Source organism: Pristiophorus japonicus, chromosome 10, assembly GCF_044704955.1.
Source record: "Pristiophorus japonicus isolate sPriJap1 chromosome 10, sPriJap1.hap1, whole genome shotgun sequence".
Classification (NCBI taxonomy): Eukaryota; Metazoa; Chordata; class Chondrichthyes; family Pristiophoridae; genus Pristiophorus; species Pristiophorus japonicus.
The window spans coordinates 24,745,175-24,767,288 of NC_091986.1; the positions used below are offsets into that span (position 1 = coordinate 24,745,175).

Sequence of the window (22,114 nt, forward strand, 5' to 3'; positions counted from 1 at the left end):
TTCACTCGCCAGCTCCTGGGTTATGTAAGCTGAAGTCAGGTCCAATTTTGAAAAAATGTTGCCACCGGATAGCGTCGCAAAGAGGTCCTCCGCTCTCGGTAGCGGGTACTGGTCTTGGAGTGACACCCGATTGATGGTGGCCTTGTAATCGCCACATATCCTGACCGACCCATCCGCCTTGAGCACCGGCACGATCGGGCTCGCCCAGTCACTGAATTCGACTGGTGAGATGATGCCTTCCCTCAGCAGGCGGTCCAATTCGCCTTCTATCTTTTCCCGCATCACGTAAGGCACCGCTCTGGCCTTGTGGCGTACTGGCCTGGCGTCCGGGTTTATGTGAATCACTACCTTGGCCCCCATGAAAGTGCCAATGCCGGGTTGAAATAATGAGTCAAATTTGTCCAGGATCTGTGAGCATGATACTCGCTCCACAGAGGAAATTGCATTGACATCGCCCCATTTCCAGTTCATGACAGCAAGCAAACTCCTCCCCAGTAGTGCGGGACCGTCCCCTGGGACAATCCAGAGTGGCAACCTGTTCTCCGAATCTTTGTGGGTCACGACTACCGTGGCGCTGCCTAGCACCGGAATGATCTGCTTTGTGTAAGTCCGTAGCTGTGCGTCAATCGGCAATAATTTTGGCCTCCTGGCCTTGGACGCCCACAACTTTTTGAACTGTTTGATAGCCATCAGGAGCTGGCTGGCCCCCGTGTCTAGCTCTATTGATACTGGGATGCCATTGAGGAGCACTTTCATCATTATCGGTGGCGTCCTGGTGTATGAACTGTATACGTGCTCCACATGAACTCGCTGAACTTCAGCTGCCAGCGATTTCCCCCAGCGTTCATTTCTGCAATTTCTGCAGGTATTTTGTTCACCTCTGCAAACTCTGGCTGAGTGTGTGCCTCCACGCGTCCAGCATGAAACAAAAGGTCCCTTGCCAGTCGATCGTCCCTGACTGCCCCAGTTATTGCCCTTGAATGCGCCATTAACAGGTGTTGATGGCCCCATTACTGGCCGCATTGTCCCTTGCAATGGCGTGAATCGCCGTTCAGCTTGCCATTGTCTCTGTCGAACTCCCCCTCTGGGTTCGACTACATGTTGGGGCATGCCCGACTGCCCTTGTCTGCCTGGAGAACTGTGTGCTGCTTTAACAATGTTGAATCTCTGTCCCAACCATTCCTTAACACAGTACCTCTTGTCTGTTCTGCTAGTGGCCATGCTCGCGTGGTTTAAATCCCAGTTTCTTGTCGCCATTGATACGTCCTTCTTATACAGTATAAATGCACACGAGGCCCATGCTTGAGAGAAGGTCAGTCTGTGACCTGTCCTTTATTTCATAGCACTCAAGTGCAGGAAGTGGGTGGAGCTTCCCATTTTATATCTGAAGGTCCAAGTTAGGAGTGTCTCCCACAAGTTCACCACCTAGTGGTCATTGTTCTCACAGTGTACAACTCAGGTCAGATTATACATGGGTTACAATGCTGGTTGAATGCATGACATGGACGACCTGTTGTTGTTCACAGACAGCAGTGAGGAACATGGTCCACTGCTGGCCGAACTGCTGGTCTTACTGAAGGAAGGGGGTTTTAAAGTTAACCCCAAGAAAGCCCAGATAGGTCTAGGAGAAGTAAAATTCCTGGGCCTGACGATAAGGGCAGGAGAAAGGGCCATTGATGAGGCTAGAAGAAAGGCAGTGCAGGAACTCCCTGTCCCTAGGGATTTGTCGGGGGTAAGGACTTTCCTGGGAATCACTGGCTACTGAAGGGACTTCATCGAGGACTATGCAGCCACTGCCGCCCCTCTGCTCAGACTCCTACATAAGGGGGTCGAGTGGGAATGGGATGAGGACTGTGAGGCAGCATTTGTCCACCTTAAGAAAGACCTGCAGGTAGCACCAGCCCTGGGGGCAATTGATGGGGGTGAGGAATTCTTCCTGGAGGTGGCAGCCAGTGGTGACAGCTTAAGTGCAGTGTTGCTCCAGGAGCGAAACGGTCAGCTGAGACCAGTGGTGTACTCCTCCAGGGTCCTCACGGAGGTAGAAAAGGGATACTCCAATTTTGAGAGGCACTTGCTTGCCACCCACTGGGCAGTAAAGAGAGCTCAGATCTTTACCGGAGTATCCCCCATTACACTCCTCACCCATCATGCCCCGACGCAGGTGCTGTTGGACGGGAGGATTAAGGACGGGACAGTGAGCAGTGCTAGAATCACTCGCTGGACCCTCCTCCTCTCCCAAATTACTTTAAAGGTCAAGGGCCTCTGCGAGCCCAGGCTCGCAGCAAATTTAATCTATCCAGGGCAGCCGCATAGATGCTCTGTGGAGGGGGTATGGTACATCAACTTTGGATTTCGGGCAGGGATACACCCCACAGGCCGCGAAATCTACGTTGACGGCTCCAGTTCAGTGTCCGCGGGTACAAGACTCACGGGCTGCGGAGTTTGGGATCCCAAGGCAGGGATTGCCTTGGCTCTTAAACTCCCATGCACCCTGAGCGCCCAGCAGGCGGAACTCTCGGCGGTGATGTATGTGGTCACACACCCCGAGGAATTCCCTACCCCATACACGATTTGCTGACAGCATGTTCACTTGCAATTCGTGTACAGAGTATCTGGCGATTTGGTCACGCCGGGGGTACACCTCTGCGGATGGGAAGCCCCTTGTGACCAAACCCCTGCTAGAAAAGATCGTGGCTGCAGTGGGAGAAACCGGGGATGTATATATCCATAAGGTAAAGGCCCACTCCAAAACTGAGCCACGGGGGGAAGGTAACCAGCAGGCAGACCAGCTGGCAAGGGAAGGTGCTCGTACAGGTCGCCCATGGGACCCATACGAGGCAGGCAGGATAGCAGCAGCAAGAAGCAAGCCTGCGACACAAGGGCGCGTAGGGGCGGCTGCGGCCCCGGACCTTAAAGTAGTCCAGATGCAGGATCCGGTCCTGAAGGCTGCCTTGGCTGCTATCAAAAAGGGGGAAAAGGCGGAGGGCCCATACAGTGCTGCAGATATTGCTGTGCGGGAAGGCATGTTGTTTAAAGGGGACAAATGGGTAGTGCCGCCACAACACCGGAGGGAATTCCTTCAGCTGGCCCATGAGGGTCCAGGTGCGGGACACTCCGGGCCGGAATCTACCTGGCAACGGGTAGAAAAGGCAGGGTGGTGGCCAGGCCTCCGGGAAGACGTCCGCAACTTCTGTGCGGGCTGTCTGGTTTGCGCTGCAAACAACCCAGACCCTCAGAAAAGGAAGGTGTCTATGGGACATGACAGGCGGGTAGAGGGACCATGGCAGTCGATCCAGATCGACTATATCGGACCCCTACCGGCCGCCCAGGGAGGTTGTAAATACTGCCTCGTCCTGGTGGATGTGTTTTCCAAGTGGGCGGAAGCCTTCCCTTGCCGAACAGCTACCGTGGTGGGGACTGCAAAAATCCTGGTGAGGGAGGTGTTCTCTCGGTGGGGTCTACCTCAAATTGTGGAGTCCGACCGGGGAAGCCACTTCACCGGCCAGGTGATGCAGGCCACCCTAAAGGTGCTGGGGATAAGAGCCAAATGGCATGTTGCCTACAACCCTCAGTCCTCAGGCCCCGTAAAACGCCTGAACCGGACCCTAAAGGAAAGGCTGCGCAAGGAGGTACGGGAGACTCACCGAACAAGTGGGTGGAGGTCTTACCGTTGGTCCTCATGGGAATCCGGGCCAGTCAGTCACAGAGCACAGGGTACTCACCCCATGAGCTGATGACTGGCCGGATTATGAGAACTCCAGTGCATGTGTTGGCGCTGGTTCTCACCGAAGGGCAGCTTCGAGAGGTGAACCGGGACCGGTTTGTCAGGGATCTGTTTGAACAGATTCACTGGCAGGGGGCCAACATGGGTAAACAGCACCGTGCCAATCGGCTGCTGCTGGAACCCCGCAGTCACCATGATTGGGAGATGGGCGACCAGGTGATGGTGAGAAGCTTCACCCGGGTCGGGGTATTTGAACCACTGTATATGGGACCATACAGCATAGTCGACAAGGCCAGCCCTATGGTCTATGTGGTTCGATTACCTCGCCGGGTGAAGTGGTATCACATTAATCAGTGTAAATTGTTTGACCCCAAAAGAGGTAAAAAACAGAAGGGACGAGCAAGGGAAGGGAATCAGGCACTGGGGGAAGAACAGGCCCCGGTGGATTTGGAGGCTCCGTAGGAAGCAGCGGGCTCCGAAGCTCTACAGCCGGGGATGGTTCACTGCTCCAATAAGGCTATCCCACCACTGGGTAGAGGTTCCCAGCCCACTAACAGAAGTAGGGAGAAGGGCTCTACCATTAGCAAGGTCCAAGGGGAAGCTGAACCTCCCATGGTGGATCAGCTGGGGCTAGCCCAAGAGGTGGAGGAGGTAGCATTGCAGCCCATAACGTGGGACTCTGCACCGACAGTAAGGAGGAGTGACAGAGTGCCACAGCCCAGGGCGCCGTGGTCCCCTGTTTACTTAGCTCTCCGGCCCAGACCGAGAAGGCGAAAGACAATGGGGAGGGTGCTCTGTTGCGCTAGCAAGGGTCTCACACCGATTATCCGGGGCTCGGAGGGCCTTGGAGGGCAGCACAAGACTCATTAAGGGGGACTATACGAGCCCCTCAGCGGAGGGCATCCTGGTCCCCAGGGTATGGTCAGCCGAGTGGTCGACGACACCTGTACAGTGACAGGATGTAGCCTGGCCACCCGGGGACGGGTGGTGGTGTATATATTTTCCCTTCCTGTTTTGTTACTTTGTGTTGTGTGCATATGTGTTTAGGTAAGGCAGTGACGGTTGGGTACAGCATTTTTGTGTTCAGAACATGTTACGCGGGCCGAGACTGGAGAGGTCTCTCAAGGCAAGGCCATGTTCTTCTTGCCTTTCAGATGTCAACACCTCCCTACTGGACGTTAGTGATGCGGGTATCTCTAAGTATCTGCACCGGGCACCGAGGGGATACCGAGGACTCCCTGGTTTTCGGATGCTCCGGGAGCAGAGCGCCGACAGTGACCACAGGAGAAGTGACTCCGGCGGTGGATGGCCGGGTCACCGACTCCCACGAGGGGAGATGGCCTGGGTGGTTGGGATCGAACTCCACCAAGTACTCCAACCATAAGGATATTACCTACGGAGAGACCTCCATCCCCTGCCCGGAGATCACTGTGGCCACTTCCAGAGTGAGAGTGACAGAAGGCAGGAAGGTATGCCTAACTTGCCAAGGGGACATACCTCTGGGACGGTGGTGGTGACTCAGAAAGCTCAAGAGGGACGTGGGAGACCGATACTTGGACTGGAAACGTCCGGATAATGATACCTACCGAACCATCATGGGGTCATCTGGTGGGGTCACGGTGTGCTGGGTGAAATGGTGGGCGTATGACCAAGGAATTTATTTGTGTATGTGGGGATCCACTCGAATGTGTTCAGAGGGGGTCTCCATTGCTTTCTATAGGTGGGGGCAGGATGTCGGGGATGGGGTGGTATGGGACCCCCAATCCCCGGGTACCAGTAAATGCCACCGAACTTGTAGTTCAGGTAAGGAAGCCCCCACCCACGGCCAAGCCCACCGTCCCACACGGGTGCCTGACAACAACCAGGGGGCCGGGGAATGGTTTAGTGTTGGTCTCTACCAAGAAACTACTTTATCAGGGGGTACACTACGCGATGGCATCAGTGGTGCTATATCTGACAGAAGACCGCCTACCTACGTAGTGTCCCTGGAAAACCGAGCTGTTATACCAGGCTCTGCTGCGGGAGATGTTCCGGAAGTTGTATGAACTGGACTTCGGGGATGTCAAAGTGACAGACTTGTATAAACAGTGGGATAGGGCTGAATCAGGCAGGCAGAGGCTTGGCACTTTAAATGACATTTTCACGGGGTTTAACACCGGGGCGTCCGCCATAAACAGTTTGGATAACATGCAGCTGGCCCTCCAGATAAATGGGTTAAAGAATCAGCTGCGCAAAATCCTGGGGGACGAGAATACCGTAGTGGGATCCGCGCTCCACGAAGAGTTGGCAATGACAGTTCACTTAAAGGAGAATATCTCTCAATTGAAGGCACAGGCCAGGGCTGTAAATGCCTTGATTCGGGAGGATAGAAACGCCTCCGATCAAGCCGCCCAAAATGAGGTGTGCGTGCTCTATGGGGCCTGGTTGCTGGGAGAGGGATGGAGTAACCTCGAGGATCTGAGACAGGGACAGGTCCCCTCCTGGATCAGCAACCAGCACTTAGCAGCACTGCACCCTTACGATAATGTTTTGAGTCCTTGCCAACTTCGTGTAGTGTCGGAAGCCTACCTGGTACCGGTGGACTGTGGAAAGTCAAACCATACCATCATGGGTGTGGTGGTCAGGATGCCCGTGATGGGGGCGTCCCCATGACCAGCACCCCTGTATCGAGTGGAGAATGTGGGAATCATTCGTGGAGGGGTGCATGTTCGATTTCAAGAGGTCCCACCTTATGACACAATGTGGGAGCACACTGTGACAGGTACAGACCTCTCGGGTTGTCGGAGCAGGGGAGCACAGGTAATCCTGTGCCCCCAGCACTTGAACGCTTTTGCAAGGCCACAATGCGGGTTCAGCACTGCTGGGGCAGAGCCTATCAATTGCACAATGGAGGTAATGGCCCCTAACCATATGCCTCCACAGGTAGCATATGTAGGCAGTGGGACATATTGTGTCATCACAAGTGCCCAACGGTATGAACACGGACCGGGAAGGTGGTGTCCAATACCGTACAGCAGCTTTTGCTTTAAACCCAGGGCAGAGGTTCAAGTGGCACACACCAGAATCACACCCATCCCTGAACCTTCCACGATTCACCTCACGGTACAAAACAACCTCAGCCACCTACAACAATATGTCGCCCATTTTGGCTATCCCATTGCCCCACTACCTGAGAAACTTACAGCACTCCTCCAGGCAGTGGATTTGTCTCAAAAACATTTTTACACCAGGGAGTAGAAAACTGAAATTCTAGCAGGGGAGATTGCCCATATTAAACCCCCAGTATGGTGGGATTTGGGGATACGGGCAGACATACCTGTGTGGATCCGGGTGGGATCGCATGCCTCAGTAATCGGCCAACTCCTGATTGTAGCTTATCTGCTAGTTACAAGCTGTAAGCTCAGGAGAAAAAGAAAAAGAAAGCAGTTCCTCAGGCTACTACACAGACAGGAGAGCCGTTGCTAAACACTCAAGACGTGTAAACAAAGCTTGGCCGTGACACTTAGGCGGTTTTGTTATTCCCAGGGATTACTGCGTTTTCATACATGGCCCCTGGGGAGTTTGCAGGGCAGGTTTCTTTGTTTTACAGTTAAGACTGAAATGAGACTCAATGTACAATTGCTGCTGTAACCTTAAGTACATATAGGCATATTGCTGTCGTATATTGTAACCTGTTGGATTCTGTGTTTTGTACCGCGTTAAAAGGAATTACGATATATATCGACGGGATCAATTTAGAGTTAAACTGGGGAAAGTTGGGCAATTTGGGAGACCTAGGGTTTTCTCACCACCCTGAACTTTGACACACTCGAGTGGTGTCTGACTGTGTCAGATGGGGGATTATGTAGGGGAGGACGAAAACCCTCTCATTTTACCCAGAAAGAAAAGGGCTGTGGGATCGGTCTATGCTGCAATGTGAATTGAAACCGAGACGGTTTGACCTTGACAGAGCAGTGATTGGACGGGGGAGGACACCGGAGGGCCAATGGTGGGACAGAGTCAGCCCGAAGCATGGGGCTTTCAAGCCAATGAGAGAGCACTTGCTCGAAAGCTGTGGGACTGACTCATCGCCATTATCGGGCTATTGTCTTCCCCATGTTTACACTATGGAAGAAAATTATGCAGACCTTCAGAAAACTAGGGAACCCAAAACAACCCAAGGGCCTACACAATGGCTACAGGAGGCCAACGCAATCAACACCCACTCAAACCTTGAGTAGGTTAACATCAGTGGAAAAAACCCGCAATAATCTAAAACTGCCGCATTTTTCAAAATCACAAAGCCCACCAATGGGAAGGATCGATTTCAGCACGAGAGGCGGACTGGATAATCTGGCTATAAAAAGGAGTTTCTGACACAGTGTGTGTGCTGCTCTGCTCTCGTGATCCAACAACCAGCAAGCCTCTCGACACTGAAGGAAAACCAGTATCCGAAGACACCGAAGATAGAAGAAACAAACCACCAGACTGCAAAAGGCACAGTAGTGAGTATAACCTCTCGTCCCCAGAACTCCCAACTCAGTTAGGCCAGGAAAGGTGGGAGGTTGGGCATTGTACTGCTAAACTTGTGTAAAGATTTTTGTTGTGTCCGTTTAGTGGGATTTAGGGGGATTGTTTTGTTGGTGTATTGCTGTTTGTTGAGATACACCTTGTCAAATAAATTGGAAGCCTAAGTTCCTCTTGGAATCACCTTGTCTCAGTTCTATTGTATTACATCTCCTGATCGTGAGTCTTATGTCAGAACAATGTAAGGGAAGCTAGGAGCGCCTCGAAAACGCTCAACTGTGTGTCACAGACTAGGGAAGAAGGGATTAGGAGTGTTTGACACTCACAGGTGCCTCACAGGCTAGGCAGAAGCTGTGGGGACGCACGAGTCTCAAAACCCCCTTCATAAGCTGTGGACACAGTCTCTCCAGGGGTGCTCTTGCAGCACTCAGGGTACCTCACAGGCCAGGCATAAGCTGTGAGGGCAGAAGCCCAGAGAGAGACACCCAAGGCACAACAACACTCCCCGAGAACCCCTTACACACTCTTGGGCCAGTTCACGCCGCTCCCTGCAGTGGCGAGCTCTGATACTTATACCCCCCGCCTGCCGATGCTGCTTTCTTGCAGGTCAGGGGGGCGTAATGAAGCAGTGAAAGACAAGAAAGGTTGAGGTGGTGAGTTTGGGGAGGCTAGAGCTGACAGGATTTGCTTATTAAACAGCGTGGGCTCGAAATTGCTGGACATACCGCCCGCGGACCACCGACATACTGCCCAAAATCACGAAATTGATCGAAAAATACCAACATACTGCCCACATACCACCCGGTGGGAAATTCATCAGTGACATACCACCGGGGTGGTATGCATACCGTCCGCCTATGCAACCATGGACATACTGTCCAAAATTGCCAAATTGATGACTTACCACCGACATACCACCGACCCTGCAGACCGCCCTGGAAAAGTTGGTTTTAAGTCGATCTTCATTCGGCGGTAAGCATCTTCACCTGTGAATTTTTTTTTATCTGTCACCTCCCCCCAGTCTCTCCCACCTCCCAGTCTCTCCCCCCCCCCCCCACAACGATCTGTTCCCACCCCCTCCATGGCGATCTCCACCCCAAGTAGCGATCTCACCCACAAATAGCGATCTCTCCCCAAGAAGTGCACCCCACCCCCGCCACCCCCCCACCCCCACCCCCCCCCCACATACCTGCACCGTGCTCTCAGACCAGCGGTCTCTGTCGATTCTGGTCTGTGCCTCTCAGGGGGCGGAGCTTCACAGCAGCATCCGTGTGCGCAGAACTCGGGACCCGAAGATTCCCGAGTGGAAAGGACTCACCACCCGCACACCTCCGGCTGCACTCCGCTCGGCATACCGCCGAGAAAAAACTGACGAAAATCGCGCACACTCCGCCCCAGCGATACCCGGCGATATAAAACGACACACCACCGGCACACCGCAGAGAAATGGGCGGGCGACCAATTTCAGCCCCGAAGCCTTTTCTGACATTCTGTCCAACAACACAAAAGAGTTGCTAGCAGAACCTCCATAGATATGGGAGCAATAATCAAATCGATGGGCTTGGTCTTAAGAACCATGTATTGAGGTTAAAAAAAGGTGACTGGCACAAAAGAAATAACTGCAATTCTTGGAGGCAGCATTCACAATAGAAGAGATGGGAGAGTACCATTTGTGGTCAGAGTTGATAATATCAAACATTTTCAAGTAAAATTATTAAAAGAAGGAATTTCACTCCCACAGTGAGAACAATAATGTCCCTTGAGGAAGGATGGCTGAGGATGGAGCCATCATTAATGAGAGGGTTGGTGTTGGTTACATTTACAAACGACATGAAGAAACTGTGTGTCTCTTCAGAATTACAAGATTCCCAATATGATTTTCATTGCCCCAGTGGAGAGTTTTACAAGTAGTCTCTCCCACCAAGGGCATAAGTTGGAAATTTGGGCAAAACCCCAAACAAATTAAAACTAATGGTTTTTGGGGTACTGGATATGAATCGCACAGAAACATTTGCTAAAGTGAAAAAGTACTGGATGATGAATTAAAAAAAAATATAGGGGGAGAAGGAAGGGAAAGATGTGCAAACCATAACATTGAACACAGATTATGTTATGTATGTATCACTGTAAGATATTAGAAAGGATATTAATGTCAAATAAAACATAAAAGTTTCAATTTTTAAGTAAAAAAAATAAAAGCAATGATTTCCAAATAATGAATGGAACACATGCATAATTAAGAACAAGAGTGTTTACCAATTTGGTCAGTTCTTTCTTTTTATTAACATAATATTACAGTTTGTTAACAAAATATGTCTGTACCAACATATTTTCTTGCTGTATATTCATGCATTAATAGGTAGCTTAATATTTTGCAAAATCTCATTTCATATGCAAGTTCAGATTGTTGATTGCTTCGGATAAACGACTGTTAGATCCATCAGAGTATGCTTCCTGGTAATGCTCCTATTCTCAGGTTTATGGTTAAATTTAGACTTACTGTCAATTACTAGAAATGCTGAGAATTTAAAGCGAGTTTAGCTTTCGAAGGTTTTGTTAAAGCTAATTCCTCACTTTCACTGTATATATTTCTGTGACACAAGTTTGAAACCAGCATTTCCATAGAGTGAAAAATAACAACTCAATGTCAAAGGTTAACTCTCCAGTAAATATAAACTATCTTTAGAAATGTTAAGAGATTGGGCCTGATTTTCCTGCTGGCAGCGATCGGATGTGGTGTTACAAGCAGCAGAACTGTGATTTTTCTTGATTTTGGCTGTTGCTGACATCAGAAGCTGATCTTAACCCAAAATCACTTTCATGGCTGCTACCCAGCTATTGAGCTGTCGTGGGAAAATACCTGATTACTCCTCTCTGCAAACCGCATGATCTCTATAAATTACATGGTGCAAACATCACCACAACTTGCAATGCCCACGAGACAATCACCTTCATGAGCGTGTTTGACTAATCTTGTCAGTGCTGTGAGGAGAAAGGTTTTCTGTCAGTATAATCAGCTGTAAAACTATTACTCACCAATAGGAAAATCTGGCCTGACTATCACATAGATATATGTACGTAATAATTAAAATAAAATGCTAATGTCATCTACAGATTTTCTTTACTAATAAGAAACATAAACCTCCCTAAAACTATGATTTAGCAAAGAAATTATTTCCAATGAAACGTGGATGATATATATATATATATATATACCCTGTGTACGTATATATATATATATATAAGATATAAAAGAGGTGGCATTAGCTTAGATGTTGCTTTTGAATGCCTGCCCTTTGCTATTAAAGAACTATGGCTTTTTTTTTTAAATTGCACTTGGAAAGAGTTGCAAAAATCTCCAGTTTTCTTGAAAGTTAACAGTTCAAATTCAGAAACGTCATCATATTTAATTCATAACTGTGCCAGCCTCTTAAAGGCACAATGTTGCCATAGTAATTAGGACGATGCAGGACACAATCATCAGTGTACTGATGTCACTGTGTAGCAATTTTGTGCAGCAATCCTATTGTTCATCTAATTTTTTCAAATAAAATTGCCAAATTAGTCGTTGGGCCCAACATAGCATTTCTGCAGCACAGTAGTGAGGGATGTTGCTTCAAGACCTCAGCCGGCCTGAACCCTCACTAATATGCAGACACTGTCCCTTTAACATTCTGTAACTGTTTACTTTCCAGTCCTATAATTCTTTCTTGGAAAACTGAAAATACATGTTTGCGTTACAGGTAACACATGGAAGATTTCAGTTCTATTACTACATGTCATTTTACTTAGTCATCTGATCTGTATATCGTTTATCATTTGTGCAACATATGCTACTCTCTAGATAAAGGTAGAACACTGCTTAAAAAACACACACACAATAGTTATCCATTTGCAATAACATAAGCTGGTGAACATTTTTCTGAGAAATGAACCACATCAGATCTTATTATGCCTCTTCAAAATATACATGGATCAAATAAAGAAGTTATTCCATGGCTGTTCTTTAAGCAGTGACTTCACTTTCACATGATGCAGGTCCTTCGTAGCAAGTTGCCCCCAGAATACATTATACAAGGAGTATTTAGGAAAGGCTATTCCTCTATTTTAAAATAAATCCAGAAATTACAATTGGAGAAAGGAATTATAATTTGTATAAGAGATATCTACTAAAATTTAAAAAAGCAGTGTAAATACGTCCTCCTATCCCGAAAAATCTCAAATTGTAGAAACATCGTTGTTCATTTGACACTCTTATCCAAGAATCAATTTAGTACGACCATTGTGCTGCAAAAAATGTAGAAATGTTCTTCAGATTTAAAAAACCATTAAAATATTCCTTTATGCAGACACATTTCGTATTAAGTGATAAACATAATAATTCATGCACATTTTATAAGCCGATAGAGTTTTTATAAGATAAAAATATCACTGCAAACTGGCCTACTTTTCACACAGGCAGACTGAACCTTGTTTTTTTTTTTAAGAATGCATTTGTAGGGCCCAGGTCGACAATGACCACAGTGGGGAAAAGAAGGTGGGGGACAAATCAGTAAGTAATGGTTACGTAGCACCGTACTTGGATTTTAAAACCTTGAAGAATGTAAGAGGAAGGAAAGACAGAGTGGTAAAGAGTCCCACAATTTTGAGCGCTGGGAAAGAATGGGGTACATCTTGACTTTATGCGATAGTGTAACTCGGGTGATAGCAAGTCAACTTCCCGTGTTACACCTCTCCCCATTGTTATTTCCATTGGCTTCAATGGAAATAAAAACTGGGAGAGATGTAAAATGGGCTGCCCATTCACTATCACCTGTTGTACACTATCACATAAAGTCGAGATCTACTCAAATGAGTTGGAATAGGGGACTATAAAATGAATCTTGGCTTTAATAAGATAAACTGTGTATAAAAAAATCACATTGAAAGAGTAACTTTTGGTTTAGATCTATTCTGTGAACTTAGTGACCTGTTATTAAATTATGCTGCAAAGGTATCATAACACTGGATCAATAGAAAGCCTTTTAATATCTGCAGCAACTGCAATTTCTCTATTTTCTGCATGCAGCAGTCAGCAATATCTTCACATGATACAGAATTCCAGCTTGGCACAACAGAGAAATGTTCAGTGTGGCAATGCAGAATCGCTTTTGGCCCAGGTCTTGAAGTAAACTGTAAATATGAGAGCAGTTATAATGGGCCCAAATTCGGCCCACCCTTTTTTTCGGCGCACTCATGTGAGATGCACCGACTTCCTAGGATCAAGACGGCGCCAAAAAGAGGTCCCCGGATTCTGGCCCCTCTGTCAACTCTCCTGGGGCTTGGCGCGGCATGACGAGTCCATTGGGGGGCGGAGCTAGGGCCCTATGCCTAAAAGAGTGCTGGCAGCTGTCCGCATGCGCAGTAGAGCATTCACGCATGCGCAGTAGCTCCTCCTATGATGATGATGATGATGTGTGCTGCAGCGGGGGACCTGATGCGTCCCGCCCCTATCCTGGGCCGAGTGGCCTGCTGCACAGGCCGGTCCATTGCCTTCCCGCGCTGAGGCTACAAGAAACAGGTTGGTGGGGGGAGACTTTTGATCGAGGGTTGGGGGAAGAGTTTTGATGGGGGGGTGGGGGGGGGAGGAGGAGAGTTTTGATCCGGGGGGAGGAGAGAGAAGAGTTTTGATGGGGGGTGGGAGAAGGAAGAGAGTTTAGATCTGGGGGAAGGAGAGGGGAGAGTTTTGATTGGGGGGAGCAGAAGGAGGAGAGTTTTGATTGGGGGGAGCAGAAGGAGGAGAGTTTTGATGGGGCGGTGGGGAAGAGAGGAGAGTTTTGATGGGGGGAGCAGAAGGAGGAAAGTTTTGATGGGGTGGGGGGAAGAAAGGAGAGTTTTGATGCGGGGGGGCGAAGAGAGGAGAGTTTTGATGGGGGGGGGAAGAGAGGAGAGTTTTGATGGGGGCTGGTGGTGGGGGGAGGGTGTGATAACTGTAGCCAGTAATTTTAATGAGCTTACTCAAGACTTTCCGTAACCCTGTTGATGAAAATATTTTCCTATGAGCAGGAGGTACTTCTATTTTTTATTTGCCGATTTTGAAAAAATTATGTAAATATGTTTTGTCTCTTTACTTCTTTTATTTTTGTAGTTTAAGCTTCCATGAATGCTTCTGTTGTACAGTAAATTCACTTTGCGAAGTTTGTCAGTCCTGTATATCTGTTTGATCTTATTCACATTCTTTAGTCAAGTCATTAAGTACCTACCTGCGCTGATTTCTTAACTCTCCGCAAGGGTTTTCTGTGCAGCCACAAGTGGTCACATACACTAGCCTAAGTTAGTTTGGAGCAACTATTAGCTGTCCAAACTGGCTTAAATGGCCAAAACGGGAGTAGGTGGTTGGTAATGCCCCCTTTTGAACAAAACGAAATGAAACGAAAAAAATCCTAACTAACTCACTTACACTGGCGCAAATTGAATGTGCAAAATGGGAATTTTTAAGAAACTCCAGAAGAATCAAGTTGCTCCAAAAAAAACCGGAGCAACTCCTGGGCAATTTTGGGCCCAATATTTCTACCAAGAGAACTAGCACATTCGTTCTGAAATTTGGAATCGGGCAGCCTCAACAGGAGAGCACTGAATTTTCCCAGCTTTTCCTTTTCAATATCAGATAATGGCATTGATGCAAATAGCATCAATATAGAACTGGTATTACTGTAAACAATTTCTAACTGTTCCTGCAAAAAAGATCAATGGGCTTTTGTATCAGCACAACAGGAGCCCTAAGTAGGCTGTTGATTTAATTTGCTTTAAAAAAAAGATATGGATGTTTGGCCAATGTGTATTTGGGCTATGTATGTAGCTGGTGTCCAGGGCTGCCACATGTCTGGTTCTGAATAATACGGTCCTGTTTTGAGTACGCTGTCCAGACATTTCAAAACATGCAAGGTTTGTTTTTAAAAATAAACATGATTTTTTTTCTCTCCCGTGTCTTATTTTTAAGATGCAGAGGCATTACTTATTAATGTTAAGGTTTTCAAGAATTATCACCAGCAGCAAAACAAACATCAAGGGGACAATTTTAAGTTGAACAGTGGTGGGATCGACTTCCCGGTTAACGTCAATGGAACGGAAAATCGGGCAGGGTGTATAATGGGCGGCTGATCATTACTGCTAGGTTTCCGTCTCCAACGGAAGTTAAAATCGGCCCTTAGTTCTCAAGCCCATGTGCCACCTCTTTGTCCCACTCCTGCCTCATCCACTTCGAGACTTGGGATAAGGTGACAACCTTACGAACATCTAGGGTTGGCCACTCTGTATGGATATGTTTCGGGGAGGTTTCATCACATGACGTCCCGCCTTGTATCAGCCCACCCCCATGCTCCCGCCATTGGTTATCCAACACATCCACCCTCACAGCAAGCGGCCAATAATTGCAGCTACAGTGCTGAGGGAGTGCTGCGCTGTCGGAGGTGCCGTCTTTCAGATCGGATGTTAAGCCGAGGCCCCATCTGACCTCTCAAATGGACGTAAAAGATCCTATGGTACTATTTTGAAGAGAGCAGGGGAGTCATCCCCGGTGTTCCGGCCAATCTCTTAACCAACATCACTAAAAGAGTTTATCTGGTCATTATCACATTGCTGTTTGTGGGAGCTTGTTGTGTGTAAATTGGTTGTTGCATTCCTTAAATTAGAATTAGTTGGCTGTAAAGTGCTTTTGGACTTCCTTAGATGTTATATAAATACAAGTTTATACAGATGGGCCATGATCTTACTGTCTGGCAGAACAGACATGAGGGGCTGAATGGCCTACTCCTGTTCCTATGTAAATTTCTTCCTTCTGTGTAATCGTGATTTGAGATAGAACCCAGCTTCTGCAGACTGTCCTACAACAACGGGAGTTTTTACTGAAACATCAACTATTAAAAGTACATGAATTAATATTTTAATTAACCGCAACGAACTCTGCCACTTACCCTTTACTTTATCATAGCACTGTTCACAGTGCACGATATGGTGGTGAACCCAGAAGTTGTCTCCAGCATTCAGGTTTTCGAGAGACGTCTTGCAAATTTGACACTGCAGCAAATTAAAAGGATTTATAATTATTGTGTGGGGATCTACTGATCCGCAGTAAACCATTTGACAATCAGCTAAACCCTTCCAACAAAGCCAAATTAAATATGAGCACATTGTTTCTGGTGCGAGGCACAGACTGGAACTAAATGATCTCCCACGATGTCACTCAGAAGCCATAGGTTGTCTGAAGAATAGTTGTGGTATTGAGTTGTAATGGTGGCGTTGTGTTTAAGCTGTTTCTTTAGGGCCACTGCTCAAGTACACCCTGGGGACGGAGGAGTGTTCTAAATAGGCACAACCTGAGGTCAATTAGGTCAAGGAGTTTCTCTAGATTGGCAGCTGCTTGCAAATCCCCAATTCCTGCTGCTGGGAAGTGATTAGATTATTGAGGTGAGAAAAACTGTCAGGAAATAACTGGCTTTGTTTCTCTTTTTTGGAGGGGATATTTTTCTAAACCATGCTACCTGAAGTTTAATGTCTGAAGTATGGTGAATATTTGCTTGGCTCACAGCACTTGACTCATGGCTCAGTGGGTAGCACCCTCGCCTCTGACTCAGAAGGTTGCGGGTTTGAGGACCACTCCAGCGACTTGAGCACAAAAATCTAGGCTGACACTCCAATGCCGTGCTGAGGGAGCGCTGCACTCTTGGAAATACCGTCTTTTGGATGAGACATTTATCCGAGTCTGCTCTCTCAGGTGGACGTAAAAGATCCCATGGCACTACTTCAAAGAAGAGCAGGGGAGTTCTCCGCGGTGTCCTGGCCAATATTTATCCCTCAACCAACATAACAAAAACAGATTATCTGGTCATTATCACATTGCTGTTTGTGGGAGCTTGCTGTGTGCAAATTGTCTGCTGCATTTCCTACATTACAACAGTGACTACACTCCAAAAGTACTTCATTGACGGTAAAGCGCTTTGAGACGTACTGTGATCGCGAAAGGCACTACATAAATCCAAGTCTTTTTTTCTTTTTCTTTTATATAGATGATTAAACTGGCATAGAGGGATGTAATTTTGACTTCAGGTGGAAGTGTAAAACAGGCAATATGAATTCAGCCGTCCGTGATATACTATCAAAATTACCCAGAGTATTAGGTTGCGCACCTAGGCCTGTGACTCCACACGTGGGGGCCAAAATTGCCCCCTCCTTAAGGCCTATTACAATCGCAAATCGGCGGCCACACTGCAGAGTGGAGTGGGTGCTGACTTTTGGGTGGAATGGCTGCTGATAGCCCAATTACCCTTGCGAGGTTTCCCGGCGGTGCCATGAAACCCCCCACACCACTCTGCTGCTGCCGATCCGTCTTATGCACGTCATCGTCATGCGCACGGCTGAGCTAACCCTCTCGACAGCGACATTTCACTCGGAAAATCTTCGGCCTGTCCAGCGGTGCCAAAACAAGCTTTTTCCCGGCTTCCCTCAAAGGGGGAGCACACTGCTGCAGTCGTCATGGTTCTTTCTGCCATGTCGAGCTGACAATTATGCCCCCAGGTTCGGCCGGGCTGCTAACAGGCAACCTGGCACCCACTCTTGGACGCCGGCCGAAACCCTCCCTGGTGACCCAGCGGGCCGAAATGTTATAATTTCCCCAACTTCCGCCCCTCAGTTGCTGTCACCGCCGCGTATTCGCCCCTCAGGTGTGGTCACCACCCCCATTATGATCGAATTCCAATCGGAGAGAAAATAAACCAAAGAGCCGAATGTCGTTCAAGAGGCGACCTGAACTGCAGCTGCGGTAAAAACCATCGAAACGGGGTAGGAGTGCCCCGTTTTGGGCGGGGGGGCAATTTATACCCCATGGTTATTTCCTGATGTTGGCCAAGTTGTTGAGGGAGAGATTGGTGCTGAGTAGACATCTCTTCGTTTCCCCACAGGGTCAGAGGGAAAAGGTGGAAACGATTAACCATATTGCAGTGTACTGCTTAGCAAATGACCTGAAGACAGTGTTAAAGTTCAAATGATATTATTTGTTTGTAAGGGCTAGCTATTACCATACACCAATCTATAATAGGCAGTTTTATTACCGCACATCACTATTTTATACCTTAAAGCATGCTGCATGGCAGTTAATGTTCAAATCGTCCAAGATCATTTTTGCACCCTTGTTAATGGGTTTGTAGCATTGGCTGCATACATTTTTATCCATGGATGCCCTGCAAACCAAACACCAGAGCTTAATATGAGGACAATTAAATGTTGATACCGCACATTTATTCAAAATTAATGGCAAGGTACTGGAGGATCATCAGTATCCCCTGCTATTGTACTCAATGTGAGCCACCTGCTACAAGACAAGAGGAGTGAGGAGAGAATCATAGACATTTTCAGCACAGAAGGAGGCCATTTCAACCAACAAAGAGCTATCCAGCCTGATCCCACGTTCCAGCTCTTGGTCCGTAGCCCTGTAGGTTACGGCACTTCAAGTGCACATCCAAGTACTTTTTTAAACGTGGTGAGGGTTTCTGCTTTTACCACCCTTTCAGGCGGTGAGTTCCAGACCCCTGCCACCCTCTGGGTGAAGAAATTTCCCTTCAAATCCCCTCTAAACCTCCTACCAGTTACTTTAAATCTATGCTTCTGGTGGCAGAAAAGTGGAGGAGGAGGGAAAACAAAGCACAATAATAATTGTATCTTTTTCTGATCATGGTTGCTGATTTGTGTGGTGTCACATTTAAAAGACTAGGGGCGATAAAGCGAACAAACTAAAGCATCTTTATTTAAAATGTTGTCGAAAACAAAATCCACACAGATGGGCACCGTACATTTTCCACTGCCACGGAAGAGGTACAGGTTTGAATCTTACTTCCCGCAGTGCCCACTCCGAGCTGGGAGCAAGTGCCAAGCAGAGCTTGCGGCATTTGCCAACAAAATAAAAGGAAAATCATGGGGGGGGGGGGCGGGGGGGCATTGGGGAGGTGGGGGAGGTGTTGGGGAAGGGGGGGAGAGCGTTGGGGAGGGGGGGAGGGAGGCATTGGGGGGCGGGGAAGCGTTGGGGAGGGGGGTGGGGGCAATCAAGCTTGGGCAGTCTCTGGCTTCTCTGATCATGTGCCAACCCTGTCAATTGCAAGCATCATTTCAGGCAGACAAAGAAAAGAGTATTCAAAAAATCCAGACAAAAGGGGACAGATTTATCCACATAATAATAAAGAGAAAGTGCTGATCGATGCAATTGCACCACTTTTAAGCAACATCAGTAATCATTCATGTTGTTAAACATTAAATCAGAGCTTGCAACAGCTTTTTATTTGCTCAATATTTTTTTTAAAGAAAAATAATTCCGTATGATTAAAATTCTTATTCTAGACAGTATCTAAATAAACACAAATAGTTTTAAGTGAGGATTCCCCCAAATTGCTAGGTCTGGGAGGGCAGTGCCAGTCTACGTGCAGGGACAGGGGACCAAACTTAGAGGGGGCAATTCTGTTCCTTTCTGCCTGAAAGCCAAAACGATGACTAATCAGCTGGGAACATCTGGCATCCGGCCCCCTTCCATCGTGACATCATTGAAAGAGGTGCAATCGGTGGGTTTCTGTTCCCTCGCCAGAAATCCCACCATTGCTGCTTTTCCTGTGGCCAATGTATAATGCAGGCAGCGAGGCATAAGTGGGGCCCACAGCCCCGCTCAATATTCCTGGTCTTGCTATGGGCTTGATTGACAGGCAATATTGTAAATGGCGTGGTCACACATACCCTTTATATGTGACCCCACCTCAGGGATTTGGGACAGGGTCAACGCTGGGCCGGATCGACAGATAGAAGTCCTGCTCTGCTGCACTTCCGGCAATGGATCGGCTTTGAGGAATTTTGGGCCGAGAATGTTCTAACTGTGGCGCAGCGGACTATCTCCCACCTGAGGGTACTGCTTATTCAGTTTGCAAAGCAGCATTTATGAGTTTCACCCTTGTACGCTTAAAGTATATTTACTCCACTGCTGAGTGATCATTTTGAACCTAGCTGACCCAGATGATTGAAAAAGACCTTATTGGTGGGAGAGGCTGCTCCCTGATTGATGGATTCAGGCCACATTTGTGGATAGTTTATGTGCTCATGAGGCCAGGGTTGTCAGTACGAGGGAAACGTCATGGTTATGATGGCCTTCATTGATTCACTTTAGCCACAAAGCGTCAGTATCAAGCAACTCCCAAGTCAAATACAATGTAAAGATCCCCCGCTCGAACCCCACAATGTGCCCTACCCCAAGCCTCGGAAAGGCATTCCCTGCTCCACCAGTGTGAACTTTCCTCCTTCCCACACTGCCCATTCTTAATCAAATGACCAATTTAGTACCAAATTAGAGGTGGTTTGATATTAGGAATTGGATAAAACCTCATTTCATTTAGATGCTTTTATCCTGCTAGACTGAACTAGATTCAAACCTAAGTCCCCAAGATGAAAGTACTTTGATCTAACTCACTGCAATCTCCCGATTGTACCACTCTGAAAACAAACTAAACTACTGCTTGCAATTGTGCATTTTGGTTCAAGAATATTCCAAGGACCATCAAAGCAGTTTGATACTAATTAGACTGGCATGTGGTACCCGGTGACACTGCCTGACAACTAGTCCTGTCTATGCTCCATTAGCACAAACTCAAAGGCTGATGCTAGCCTATCTGTGGTTGCCTCCAATCCAGGGGCCGTTGTCTCTTACCCTTCCCAATGCCAACATCATAGGCAGAGAAACTCAAAAAGATCATTAATTATTGAGCTATTCATGATTTTCATAACCAAGGAACTACAGCATCTTTTTGGCTGTAAAACGCTTTGAGACATCCGGTGGTCGTGAAAGGCGCTACAGAAATGCAAGTCTTTCTGCTTTTCTTTAAGAAAACCATTAAAATCTGAAGTCCTCCACAAAATATTCACTCCCAGAAGTTGAACTCTGACTACCTTTGCTTGTGTTTATAACAGATGTGACTGTGCTGTGCACTGGACCGTAAATTATATTCTTTTTAAAAATGGCGAAGTAGGTGAGGAACATTAAACAAGCACGTCAATAGGTCAAGCAAATTTCTATGGTACTAAACTGAATCATGCAAAAATAAGGATTTTGTTCTTACTGTTCAGCACTGGAGAAGCCAGTAGTTATAGTTATCACTTTTGCAGGAGCCTTGCCATCTGAAAGAGATGACCTGCAGAAAAAAAACAGAGAACAGCATTGATTATTTTCAATTTTTGTGATTATCTCTTAAATTCTATGTTTTCTGGGCCGAGATCTGACACAGTGCAAAAAGCACCTACCCCAACCACGAGATCCGCGGCCAGCCTGAAATCGGGCGTCGGGCCCCGTTAACATTTTAGGCAAAGGCAGCCGTGCCTCGGCAGGTAGCTGATACATTTGAGGAGCACGTATATCGGGCCGCTTGCCTCGCCAGCAGCAGCCAGAAGGTAAGTCTCAGGGGGCAGGGTGGTTAGTGGTTAGAGAGGACCACAGGTAGGGCAGATGGCAGCTGCTGCTTAAGAGCAGGGCCGGGTGGATAAAATGGCCCAACCCAATTTCAGCTCGGATGTTTTTCAGGGGTCCTTGGGGAGCAGGGCGTTGGCCTGTGAAATTCGGTCTTGTTATACCCATTAAACAGGCACAAACAGGCAAATACAGCCACATGGGCCCCATCCTTTGGAATTCTCTCCCTTAACCACCTCCACCGCCACGAGAGGTCAGTGGTCTAGAGATCTGGGAGCCCATGCCAGAATGGAGAAGTCTGAGAAACCCCGAATATTGGGCCTAGGATCTCATTCCCCATGTTGCGGGAGGATCCCTCAGGGAAGAGAGAAGGAAAATCGGGCTGCTGCTCGTGGCACAGTGACCCAAGGTAAGTGAAG

The 22,114-nt window shown here is 47.6% G+C and overlaps 1 protein-coding gene across 9 annotated transcripts in view; it reads right to left on the minus strand.

Annotated features, from left to right (window-relative positions):
* Positions 1 to 10,497: 10,497 nt before the first annotated feature.
* Positions 10,498 to 22,114, minus strand: part of scel (sciellin) — a 94,540-nt gene continuing 82,923 nt past the window's right edge. For all 9 annotated transcript variants that reach the window (XM_070891383.1, XM_070891378.1, XM_070891377.1 and 6 more), the window contains 4 exons: positions 21,352 to 21,423; positions 18,336 to 18,444; positions 16,183 to 16,285; positions 10,498 to 12,517 (listed from right to left, as the gene is read on the minus strand). In XM_070891383.1, coding sequence (XP_070747484.1) covers positions 12,501 to 12,517; positions 16,183 to 16,285; positions 18,336 to 18,444; positions 21,352 to 21,423 — 301 coding nt within the window. In that variant the 3' untranslated portion in view covers positions 10,498 to 12,500. The remainder of the gene's footprint in view (positions 12,518 to 16,182; positions 16,286 to 18,335; positions 18,445 to 21,351; positions 21,424 to 22,114) is intronic.